Source organism: Cavia porcellus, unplaced genomic scaffold (genome assembly GCF_034190915.1).
Source record: "Cavia porcellus strain 051 isolate PalLab524CR breed Dunkin Hartley unplaced genomic scaffold, mCavPor4.1 scaffold_18, whole genome shotgun sequence".
NCBI lineage: Eukaryota > Metazoa > Chordata > Mammalia > Rodentia > Caviidae > Cavia > Cavia porcellus.
The window spans coordinates 16,022,314-16,035,820 of record NW_026947501.1 but is presented as its reverse complement, the minus strand read 5'-3'; the positions used below and the strand labels follow the sequence as shown (position 1 = coordinate 16,035,820).

At 37.5% G+C, this 13,507-nt stretch overlaps 1 protein-coding gene across 3 annotated transcripts in view; it reads left to right on the top strand.

Moving 5' to 3' along the window:
• The window catches only part of Pus10 (pseudouridine synthase 10), an 83,215-nt gene that overhangs the window by 43,034 nt on the left and 26,674 nt on the right, over window positions 1–13,507 (top strand). For all 3 annotated transcript variants that reach the window (XM_063229466.1, XM_063229465.1, XM_063229464.1), the window contains exon 5: window positions 12,047–12,081. In XM_063229466.1, the coding sequence (XP_063085536.1) occupies window positions 12,047–12,081 (35 nt within the window). The remainder of the gene's footprint in view (window positions 1–12,046; window positions 12,082–13,507) is intronic.

Below are 13,507 nucleotides of genomic sequence, written 5' to 3'. Positions count from 1 at the left end.
GTGTCTTGTTTTCTCTTTTCTTCCTCCCTTCCCTCCCAGTTTCCTTTGTTGCAGATATTATCTGAAGGTGTCCAAGGAAAGACATTGGCCAGACTTAAACTAGACAGATTAAGGACCCTTGCCTGTGACTCTCCCCGGAGCCTTGCACTTACCACTGGCTGTGTGGATTTAGTTTATGTGCTTTAGTTATTTGCCTTTGTCTTTCACATCTATCAACGAGCATTCGTAGCTAGAAACTGGTGCACTGCATATGCTGTTCCATTCACAGATTTATTATAAAGGTTCATAAACATCACCTGTTTTGAACTCTTAGCCTGACAATAGAACTGAATGTTTGAAAGAGGAAGGCTTTAGGAAATCCCTTTTTTAAATTTCATATGCTTCACAAAGAGACAACTTAATTTGAAATTATTAAGCAAAATCAGGAGACCTATATTATAAAAAGTTAACATTTTTCATAGACTTTGTCACTTATTTATTTATTTAATTTATTTTAGTACCAGGAATGAAACTGAGGACTGTGCACTTGCCAGGCAGGTGCTGTATTGCTGAGCCATGTCCCTGATCCTATGCTCTTGTCATTTAAACCTCCAGTTATATAAGAAACCTCATTCTCCCTGTTTTATAGATGAAGAAACAAGCAGCAAAGGGACCTTTAATGTGCCCCAAATCACTTGTTTCTAACTGAGAAAGGACTTGAATTTAATAATTTCTGTCTTAGAATTCCTTTTCCAAGCTATTTTATGACCCCCTCCCCATTTGATGCTACTTTGGTCAAGTCCTTGATGGTCATGAACCTTAGCAGACCTGAAGAGTGTAGTCATTTATCCTGAGACGGTTTTGTTTAGAGTTTTTCATATACAACCTTCATAAATTTAGTAAGACTCAAATATCAGTAGCTTGGCATATAACCCATTTTTCACATTATAATAAAATTAACTGATTTGGAGAAAGGGCTTTATAAAGGAGACCATGATATGGTGAAAGAGTTGTGTTGTTTTATACTTTATAAAAGATTCATTCTCTCATCATATCCTAAAACTAGCTATTGCAGTTATGGGAAATGAGATCTGTGTTCAATGAATTGGTTAGCTATTCTCCCTGAATTGATGAAAGTGTAGAATATTTTGAAACAGGTGGAACTTTATCACCTTCAAATACACACTATAAATTAGGTCAACGTACTTTGTTCATTCAGATTTTAGCTTTAAAATTAGGGGTAGCTTTTAAAGAATATATCAGTCCAAATTTGTAATTAGCATGTTAGTGATTTTTTAAAATATATGTGGGAGTCCTTAAAGCTATTTTCTTATGCATTTAAAACATGGTCCCTAAAAGTCTAGTTTGTGTTATCTACCCTATCTATAGGTAAATTTCTTTAGAGGGAGGGGAGGTAGAAAAAGGGAAGTTGTATTTGATCAGTGCACTCTATGCATATATTGAAGTGTCATGCTGAGCCTCATTAATATGTGCAGCTAATACATGTTAATAAAAATACAGCCAGGCATGGTGGCTGAGCAAGTGTTCTACCACTAAGCCATGTCTTCAGCCCTTTTTCCTTTTTATATTTTTTGAATTGAGACAGGGTCTTGTTAAGTTTTTTGCATGGGCTGGACTTGGGCTTAATGATCCTCCTGTCCTGCTGCAGTGGGATTTCAGACATGTGACACTAAGCTTTAGCTAAGTACACCTTACATGTAATTTTTATATTTTTATTGATCAGTTAGTCAGTTTGGTTAAGATTTTTCTCATAGTGTACAAGCAAATACTGCCTTAACACTTTAAGCATTTTGTGATTTAGTGTTCCTTTTAATTTGTTGTTTAGTAAATTTATTTGGTAATAAATTGAGATTCATTTTAGCAAATTTACTATAATATGAAAAATAATTTTGATGATTTTGAGTTCATAAAATAAATACTAAATTTCTGAAAAGAATTTACAAGATCACATGAAATATTTTTCTTGTTTAGATTACAAAAGAAGTACATGCTTATTGAAAAAGTCAAATAACTCAGAAATATATAAAGTTAAAATTAGTCTTTCTCTCTTCCTCTTTCCTCTTTCCTATTTCCCTAGAGTAATATTTAGTGTGTCTTTTTCTAGACTTTTTCCATGTACATATAAACACACACATATATGAATATCTATCGCACATTGTTTGGGTTTATTTGAATTTAACAGAACATACATGTTCCATTAAACCTTTTCCTTGCAACAACCTGAGACTGGCACTCTCCAATGTTAGAATTTACAGAGCTCATACATAGTTAAATCAGATTTTCTTAAGTCAGTTAGGTTAGCCAATTGATGAATAATTAGATCACTTTCAGTTTTTTTTACAAATAATATTTGCAGTGAACATTCTTGTATAGAACTGTGTCTATATTTTTATCTTACAAGTTCTTATAAGGCATTTAAATATTGCCTTCCTAAAAAATGGTACCAATTTACAAGAGGATATTGCAACCCTGTACCTTTGCCAAACTAGGAATTTTTATGCTCTTAAGTTTTTTCGAACCTGTCTGCAAAAGTTAGCCAGTTTTATTTATTTATTTATTTATTTATTTATTTATTTATTTAGAAAGTATACAACAGAATAAGTCAGAATAAAGCCAACTAAGATCATACAGTGAAATTGGTACAGAACTTCACGGCAGGTTACCGGGATAACAGTAATAGGAATCACAGTATATTTTGTTATCTTTATAATAGTTGTTCTTTCAATCCCGTATAACAAAATGAGATGAAATATAGAACACTATAGAACTTATCAAAGCAGAATATTGAATAGAGCAGTACCACTAATCAGAAAAGAGCAAAACAGTAATAAAAATATTTGCCTTCAAAGAAATGTTAGAAGGAAGTCCCCCTTATTTGCTATGGTCAATCTCCCAGGAGATGCTCAGATTTCTGGTTCCCACTTGCTAATGGACGGGGAGGGGGAGGAGAAGGAGGATAGGGGAAGTGGGATATTTGACTCTAGGCCATGTAGCAGTAGGTTCACATTGCTAAGCAGGGAGGCAGGATGGTCATTTGTTTTCACTGCGTCCTCAGTTCAACATGGCGTGGATTTCAGGAGACGCTGCTAGTTCTCCCCCTGGAAGGGCTGCAGTGGGCCACACTACCACTGCTTACCAGGGAGGGGAGGTGCTGGCTTGGCTTCCCAGAGTCCTAAGTTCCAACATGGCGTGGCTCTCCAAGTTAGCCAGTTTTAATTTACACTTACTTGATTTTTTAAGAGAAGCTTTATTCTTTTCATTTGGGATTTTTTCTTTTTTCTTTTATCTAATTTAAAAATTGAGTAGTCAGAGAGCCCTGTGAACGTAATGGTTATTAACTTTTGTCTATTTCGTCCAGCCTGTCATTTGTCATTTACTTTGCTTTTGGCCATTGAACAAAGAAAATTTTCCAACTTTAATGAAACTTTTCGTCCAATAACAAAGTTGTCCATTTTTCTTTAGATCTCTGTTTAGATCTTTCATTTGTTTTATATTTATTCCTTTGTGTTTGGTGTTTGTGTCTGTGTTTTCATCTTTAATCTTTGTTGAAACTCAAGTGGGACTTTTACTTTTTTTTTACTTTTACTTAACCATTTTGTGTTAATAGGAAAGTAGTTTGTATATACTTGTGTGTCTGTTTACTTTGTAACTGGTTAATTTGGTAGTCTCTAGTCTATTTTTTTGAGATGGAATTTTGCTATGTAGTTCAGCTAGAAAGTCCTAGCTGTCTTTGCAAGCATTTTTTAAAAATTTCTCTAGATTGAACCTCAGACTTCACCCATTGTAAAAACATACTCTACCACTAAGTAGATCCCCCCCCCCTCGTTTAAAATTTTTATTTATTTATTTATTTTTATCAGTCCCGGGGATTGAACTCACGACCGCCTCCTTGCAAGGCAGGTGCTTATGCTGCTGAGCTAAATCCCCAGCCCCACAAACCCTAACATTTTTATTTTGAGTCAAGGTCTCCAAGCTGGCTTTGAATTTGCACATACATATAATTTGCTCTTTCCTTTCTTATTCTCTCAAGAGTACATAGTAGAGTTTTCTAGAGACTACACGATGTGTACTGTCATGGCAAGTTGAATATAGAAGTAGTTATGAAAATTCAGCTATATTGAAGAGGTTTGCAAAACTGTACCACAATGCCACCTTCTCCCAAATTAGTTTTCTTTAAATCTTCCTTTGATGGAATATTCTACTATACATTATTTATATACATTTGTCTGTACGCCTAGATAAATGTATGCATCTTTACTGTGTGGCTGTTGCTGTGTGTTTATGAGCATAACTGCAACTTGGGTGGAGGCACTGACTTGGTGTTGGAGGTCCTCCTTGTGGCCGACTTTGTCCATAGGTCTAGTTTATAGATGAAGTGTTGTAGATGTGTGAGCTGGGGGACTTCTGATGACAGGCCTGGATGAAAGGCATAAAGTTCTCTAGCCCTAGGCAGAAAGGCCTTCGGGGCCTTCTCCAGGGATGTTGCTGTCATAAGTCAGCCTTGTCTTGTGATGATTACACTGGATAGCTTGAAACTCATATTGTGCCCATGGCAGGAATTCATAGATATCCCAACTGGGGCTTCTTTGTACAAAGAGTGTGACTAGCAGGGGTACTGGTTCTCTAAATTCAGATTCAAGGAGGAAATACATTTGAACTTCTCAGCCGCATCTAGTTGACAACAGATGTTCACTGAGCCATCTTTCCTTCACTGATGTCAAGTCGAGGGCTACCTGCAATTCACCAGTCTCCCCTTGCTATCATATTACACTGTAAAATAAGATAGACCTATTTCTCTTTTTCTTTTTCAGAGTCTTTCATTCATTGCAGATGTTCTGTCTATTCTGGTCCTCCTCCCTACCTTTGCTCCTACTCAGGCGACTTGTAGAATTTCCTGTTGTAACTATTTCCAATCAACTCCTTCAATGCAAAAATCAGCACCTACAGTGTTGAAGATTTAATGAAAATTCTTCTCAAAACTTATTCTAGGAACTGGGTTAGTAGAGCTGTACAGCCTAATTTGACCCTGCAGATTCATTCTGTTACTGGTGAGTTGTCCTTTTCCCCTAAAAGACAATGGTCAGCCTTTTTATTGTTTTTTATTGCCAAAGTAATGGAAAAACCTAGACTGAAAAAGTCTCTTCTTTTGTCTCATCCTTTTTTTCCCCTTAATCTTGCAGGGAAGGATGTTACAGAGGATTTTTGCTGAGTTTTTTTCCTTTTCACAAGACTGACATAAATTTTATTCATCAGAAGATGCACTCAGATTTAGGCTTTTACAGTCATTTCATTACAGGTCTGACCTCAACGTGGGATAGTGGTAGTCAAGAGCTTTCTCCTTAGCTAAGTGGTAGGGTCAAGCAGTCTTTACAGAATATTCTCCTTCCCTGTCTTACCTTCCTCTTTCTTCCAGAACACCTGAGACAAGCTGTGGAGCGGGCCCTGGCAAGGCAGGTATTCAAGGTTGTAGCAATCTGAGAAGTGTAGAGGATGGGATAGAAATCTTCAAACAGCACTCTTGGGAGGAGAGAGGAAAGAGTTTTTCTTTTTTCTTTTCTTTTCTTTTTGGTACTGGGGACCGAACTCACAACCTCATGCTTGCCAGGCACATGCTGTGCCGCTGAGCTATGACCCTGGCCCTACAAGACTGTTGTAACTACTTCCTTATTGAGCCTGGTCCTCACTGGCTGTGCACAATGAAAACATAGAGATATGTGTGTGTGTTGAGAGCAAGGTACTGCTGACACCTCCAGTTGTCCACTCAACTATTGTCATTTGTCTATTGGGACAAGTCTGTATTTCTGATATCTTTTAAATAAGTTCAAGAGGTGTACAGGATTTGGAAGGCTGTGGCGTTTGAAGACTAGTGATAATTTGGACTCTCCAGATGATTGCAGCTACCACATCCTGCCGGTAGGTGTCCTCCTAACTGAAATTGCTACTCTGTCCTCAGCTACTCTGCTGTACTTTTTTTCTTTATGGAAAAATAAAGCAAAATTTCATAACAAAATAATTAGAGAATAATAATAGCTAATACATTACATATTGTTATCTTTAAAACAGTTACTCAGAGTATAAGATATGGGCATAAAAGATTCTCCAGATGATGTTAGCACAAACTTTCTTTCAGTGAACTAAGACACAGTAGTGTAACTGTCTTGTACTTTTTTCTTTTCCCTTCCTTTCCCCTGTCCCCTCCTCTAGTTCCTCTTTTCTTTTGAACAATTTCTTCCCATTTCACAATATCTGTTGTACATTCTCACACCAACATACTAGTTCTGGCTTGAGCCATAGCTTTTAGTTTTCCAACTGTTTTCATTGTTCCCTATTTCCCTTCTGCTTGCTGTGACTCAGTTACACTGAGCATTCCTTAGAGCAAATAATGGTCATGCTGCTGTGTTACTTAAAATACTTTTGTGGCACCATGTTGAAGTATCAAATCTAAACCCCTTAATATGGATTTGATTGTTTTATGGTCTAAGCTCCTGCTTTTTTGTTTACATTCCCCTTCGTTTACATATTAGGTGTTTTGGGACTAGAACCTTCCCAGCACTGTCTGGCCTTTGACCAGACAGTTTTCTGTGTTTGAAATACACTGTCTGCACTTCTATGCCCTGTTCATCCTAATTAACTGATTCTTCAAAACTCAGATTCGGTATCACTTTCTCCCACAAGACTGAGCGAGGATTCTAAATATATCCCTGTCATGGTTCCTGCCTCTGCATTTGAGTTATTTTTACTAATGTTATTAATTACTAATACTATTAATGTTTATTTTCATTTTACTTCCTTTTTTCTTAGTTCATAGGTTCACTCATGTATACAGACTGGTTTTTCATCTCTGCATTCTCAGGCAAGATTTTACCACATAGTTGGTACCCCTAAAATAATGAGGTGCTGAATCTTTTGTCTTGTGGTTGAGAAACCCAGGCTGAGAGAGAACTGTCTTTCAAGGGATTATACAGTATTTAGAAAGACAGAGGCCGCCTTTCGTTTCCTTTTAGCAGGAGTTACAGATCCAGATGTCTTTCTTTCCCTCGTTTCCTTTTCTCCTTTTTTCCCTTCCCTTTCCCTTGTCCTTTCCAAAAGAATCTTAACCACATAGCCCAGGCCTAGAACTCTCTATTCTCCTGCCTCAGCCTCCTGAGTGTTGGTCTTACAGGTGCATGCCAGCAGCCCTGGCGGCTGTTTTATAAGGGACAAATAGGCAGTAAGATGATAAAAGTGGGCTGGTCGCGTACTGTCCCTTCTCTGCCATGTGCGACTGTACCATGCTCTTTTCTTATGTATGATGAAGAGGAGTTTTGGTACAGGTGGAAGCAGTACTCTGTCTTCTCCTTTCACTACCACAGAAGCAAAACAGTTGTGTGAAACGGGCATATTGTGCTGGGCATGATGGTGCCCACCTGTAATCCCAGCATTCAGGAGGCTGAGGCAGGAGGAACCATGTGAGTTCAAGTCCAGCCTGGAACATATAGCAAGACCATGTCTCAAAAAACAAAACAAACGAGCAAACAAACAAAACAGTTACGTTGTGACTTGATGAATTTGAGGGTGAAATTTAAGGTTGCTTTTCTGCGCGATCATGGAACTTTGTGTCACTTATACATAAATGTTCTAGACTTTTCTTTTTTTGTGGCACAGAGGATTGAACCAGAGCATTTGTGCTGAGCTACTCTCAAGCCCTTATTTTATGTTTTACATTTTGAGGTAGGGTCTCCCTAAGTTGCTGAATTGCCCAGGCTAGGATTGAACTGTCGATTGTCCTGCCTCAGTTTCCCAGAGTGCTGGAATTACAGGCGTGTACTGCTTCTTTCTTTTTTTTTCTTTCATTCTCTGCTTAATCTCTTTTTTCCTCTCCCTCTCTTCATTTCTTTTTAAACCTTTTTTCCCTTTTCTTTTTTTGAGGCAGAGACTTGTTATGTGGCTCAATATAGCTGGCGCTCACAGTCCTCCCACCTCAGCCTGCCAAGTAGTACTATTGTACCCCGCTGCCAAGTGTGGCACTTCTTATATCATGGTTTCAGTTCTGGGGTTCACGTTCAAGTTTGATACTCAGAAATTTCTCACCTTTTGAATTAGGTGTCTGATCATTGAAGTCCTGCTGTCCGCTGTGCACACACGTGAGCACCCTCCTGCAGCGTGGCTCAGCTGTAGTTCCCCAGCATGCCATTTTGAATGCTCTCCGCTTTGTCCTTCCTGCCTGCAGCTCTGCTTGAATCAGCCTCTGTGCCTGTGGTGCTAGATAAACTTCCAGCTCAGGACTCTTTAAAACTTGAGGCAAGCATTGACTTTTTTGTCAGTTGTGTGTGTGTTTTACTGGAGCATATAAGCACTTTGCAAGCAGTTATTCAGCTGCTCAATTTAAGACTTACCTGGAATTTTCAAAGTTAAAGCTGCCTCCAGGATTAAATTGTGTGGTTCTTGGATTTTCAGAAGATGACATACTGTCTCTGTATCAAATTTGATTAAACTTGATAAATTTAATGCTACTTGGTTCTACTGGGGAGGAAGAATTTAATTGCTTACTCTAGAGAACAGACTTTGTCCCAGCGACTAAGGAACAGAACAGTTATTAAAATTATCTTGGTGACCTGAAAGGGAGAAATGTACTTTTTTTCCCTGGTAGAAATAGTTCCAGGGCATTATTAATGTGGTGAAAATTGAATAAGTGAGCAATGCTAACTTCTTTGGGATTCAGCCTTCTAGCCCCTGGGTGTGATTACTTCTGTCCAACCTGCTGGTGTGCTTAAGCAGGGAGCCTGCAGAAGACTTAGGAAGGAAAAACCCTTGGCAGGTCTTAGGTACGAAGATGACACATGATTTAATTTCACGTTCCGCATGGTTATCCGGTTTCCCTTGGCATCCTCCAGTGCTGCTCTGCTTTACAGTTGAGGATGGCAGGGTACGCTGCACACTGGGTGACATCACCCGAGCTTGCCTGTAGGAGACAGAAAGGTCACTAGAGGACAGAAGAGTCCCTTTAAAAAAGAAAGTAGATAGTTCTTGTAGCTCAGAATTAATTGATGTAGGGGATTCCAGACCTACCTACAAGAGTTTGGAGTGAAAAGGAATGGGACCAAATCCTATACATCTTTTATGGGATAAATCTAAATTTTTCTTGTTGCAACTATAAAAAAGTTTTTGGTATAACAATCATAATAGTTACCATTTATTAAGTTCATGTGAGGAATCTTACTTGGTTCCTTACATACATGATTTCATTAAAATCTTATATCTGTAGAAGTTTAATATTCCTGTATAGATAGTATTTATTGATCTTTCAAAATATAAGGCTAAAGAGTAGTACAATATAGATCAACTTGTGCTGGGCAACTTTGTAACTTCAAAATCCTATCATTGTCAATAGCATTTACTGTAAACCAGTAGACTAATGTCCACTAATACTTTTTTGTTTGTTTGTTTGTTGTTTTTTTTGAGACAGTGGTTTGAGACAGGGTCTTACAATGTAGCTCAGGCTGACCTTGAACTCACTTGTAGTCCACACTGACCTCGAACTTGTGCTAATCCTGCCTCAGTCTTTGGAGTGCCACCATGTCTGGCTTATTAATGCTTTCAACCATCCAAAAAAGTTTAAATTATAGTAATTTTAGTCTATCTCTTATTTTTCCCATTAGGATAGTGAGACCCGGAGATTAGTGAAGCTTGAAGCTAACTTCTACTAATTTTCTGACTTCTAGTAATTTGTGTATTATATTATTTCCTTACAGTTTGAAATAGGGGTTGAATAACTGGGAGGAGGAAAGGAAGGAATCTTATAGTGCAGTGAATGGTGTTAGGTTGAGCTGGCACATGTAGTAAACAACTCAGGCATTTGGAATAGTTCTTACTTAGTGATTAATTTGTTCTACTTGGCTCAAATCTGAACATAGTAATTCACCTAATGCTTCTGAATGATTATAAGTTTTAGAAGTGTCCAGGACCCTGCTGGTCATTTGAAGGAACTCTTACTCATTGAAAAGGAAAGAGTGTCATATATATAATACCGTACATATACAGAGACCACTAAAAAATGTATGCCCAATTTAGGAAAAAACTAGTATAAGTATTTTAATACTAACTTGATTGAGAGAGCATGATATTAATACAAGTTATATTGGCCTTTAAAATTCCAAGATGTGGGGGCTGGGGATTTAGCTCAGCGGCATAAGCGCCTGCCTTGCAAGCAGGCAGTCGTGAGTTCGATCCCCGGTACTGATAAAAAGGAAAAAGACAAAAAAATAAAATAAAATAAAATAAAATTCCAAGATGTGCTCAGAGTGGTATCTATTTTTTTCCAGAAGTTCATTAGTGAATTGCTGCTTGGGTAACCTTGGTCGTTGAAATCGCTGCCCATGGATTTTCAGTTTCTTCTTGGAGGGCTGGTAGTGTAGTGGGTTTTCTGGGATGCATGGCATCCTCTGGGGTCCCCCATCCTTTAGGGTCCTCCATCCTAAAGGGTAACACTATCTGTTGACAAAACATCATACTGTTTTTCTTTTCCTGCAGTGTATGCATTTTTTGGGCACACTCTGTCTGACATCAGGTCTGACGTGCCTGGCCATTTTTGTGACATGTAAACACAGACACTACATATGATATTTTTTTGACTTATATGTGTGGGTTTTTGTTATGTTCACAAAATGTTATGTTATGGCAGATACACCATTCTCTTTTTCTGAAGTGAAACTGTGGGAGCCTAATGGCAGACTGGGAAATCTTAGTGACACAAATTCACTATGGAATGTGTTTTATATTAATATCATTTAATCCTGTAACAACTATGATTGTGAAATGATAATCTGCACTTTAGTCATTTTTTAGTTTTGTGTGTGTGTATGGGGTGGGTACTGGGGATTGAACCCAGAACCTTTATAATGAGCCTCATTCCTACCCTTTATAAATTTTTTTGTTTTGAGACAAGGTCTCACTAAGCAACTAAGTTGACCAAGCTGAGTTAGAATTTGTAGTTCTCCTGCCTTAGCCTCCCGAAATGTGGGATAGTAGGTGAGTGCCACTATATCACGCCATTTTTTTTTACATTTTTAAAAGTTTTTTATTCATCTTTTACAGAACACTTTTGCTAAAATGTTACAAGTATTTTCAAATATATAGAAAAGGTGAAGAATTGTCAATGAATGACATAACCCAGTTAGATTCTATGATTATTATTACTTTTGTAATTTTTTTGTTGTTGAGACAGGGTCTTACTATGTATTTCGGGCTGAACTTGAGCTCACTGTGTAGTCCAGGCTGTGCTCCAACTTGCAGGGACATTCCCACCCAGCCTCCCAAGCGCTGGGATTATAGCCATGTGCCACCATACCCAATTGTTACTACTTTTCTGTATTTACTGGGTCGTATATGTAGCCATCCATTTATTTATCCACCTCTCAGTCTATCTTAGTTTTTGCCATATTTCAAACTGGGTTGCACATTTACTACATTTAACTCCTGCACACGTAGGTGTGAATATTGTGAATAAAGTAGAGTTAAATATAGTATCTCCGTTGAAAAGACAAGAGCAAAAAACTGCTGGTCACGTGGCTCATGCCTGCAGTCCTCGCACTTGGGATGCTGAGGCAGAAGGATTGCTGTGAGTTTGAAGCCAGTCTGGGCTACATACTGAGACCTGACTCAAAAACAACAACAACAACTAAAAAATTCCCCAAACTGGAGCCTTCAATTCTGTGTTGTGGGGGTCTATGCATACAGTCTGTTGGGCTTTTCCCCATGAAATAATAAGATACTTAAAGAAAAATTACATAAGCCACCCATACTCACTAATGAGAAATAGAAATCTGCAGTGCAGGGGTGGGGTATCCCTGTTGGATTCCTGGCCACAGCAAGACAGCATTGCAGAGTGAAAGCTTACCTCATTTCTGATTCTAAATGAGACTGAGGTCACTGCAACATTTCCAAATTTGAATATGGGGAGTTTGATTAGCAAATTACTTAAGCACTTTGGTAATGATGTTGGAACTTAATTTCACTGAACATTTCTCCCCTTTTCTTTTCTTTTTGGGTGTGACTAAATTGCCTACAGCATGCAGCATGGTTGCTGGTAAAACAGGAAATGGGGTAAGTAATTTTGGTAGGGAGTTTTCAACACCATTTAAATGTTACCTGATTCTTAAAATATTTTTACTGCTACTCTCTCCTTTCTTAGAGTGAATTCACTAGCTACTAGAGAAATAATTTTTATTATATAAATTTAGGGTGTTAGATTTGTTCAGTTAGTTTACTTGGCAATAGTGTATTAATAATCTGTCAAAGTGGATTCATTGTTTTTTGTGCGCAGATTTAATGTGAATGTAATAAATATTTTATATACATTAGGCATCATATAATGTATTTTAGGAATTATGTTAAAATAACAAATTATACAGTGGTCTTAGAAACTAAATAAACAAGGCCATAAATATAAAGTTTTAAATTTTAGTTAAGGCAAGATAATAGTAAGTTTATACATAGAAAACCCATATGAAACATAAAATTTACAGTCTTTCATCTGAAATCCTTGGAGGCTGGATGTGTTTTTGAATTTAGAGTTTTTTGGATTTTAGGAATATAGTATGATGTTAACTGTCATATACATAACACACTTCTTTCTTAGTGTGGTACTGTAAAATTACCATATTAATATTTCTGTAAGGAAACATAAGAATATACACTCTAAGTCTGCTAAGCAACGTAAATAGTTTCATGTGTTCAAATCAAGATTTAGGACTGGGGAGACAGCGCAGCGGCGCAGCACCTGCCTGGCAAGGCCAGGCCGGGAGCTTGATTCCCGGTACCAGAAAAAGAAAACGAGAGAAAGAAAAGACTTTTGGTTGCAACCAGGTTTTCTGAAAAACATTTAATTTTCCAGAGCTTTTTGGGAATTGAAACTTAAAATTTTGTACCATAAAAAGGGGCCAAGCGAGATGTGGCGGTGAAGGCCTGTAATCACAGCACTGGGAAGACTGAGGCTGGAGGAGTCTGTGAGTTTCAGGCCAACCTGGGCTGTATATGTAGTTAGTTCAAAGTGAGCCTGAACTACAAAGCGAGACTGCCTTAAAAAAATAACAAAATAAAAGAGCCATATGATTGCTAGTGTTTTGTGTAAACTCTGGAAAGAAAGTCCCGGAAGTGTAGATGTTTGTATTAGAATCTCGTACTTGGTTAAGTAATTTATAGAAAAAGTAATTTATTTTTTGTTTGTATTTAATATCTGCACTTTAAAAAAGATGATAATAATGCCATCTATCAGAGGTATGGTTAGCTAGGTTTTATTAAATTATTCAAAAAGCTTACAGTTCTGGTGTAATAACAAAATTTGCTCCTATGTTTTTAGAAAATTGTTATCATTGTTAAGAAATGCCATTTTCTAAATATTTTCAGTTTGCATCCATGTTGTTTGTGAGTTCCTTTTCATTCTATAAACTATAAACCCAAAGTACATGAAAGCACTCCTGTAACTAGTTTCCTGTAACTAGTTACTCCTGTAACTAGTTTGCAACCAAAC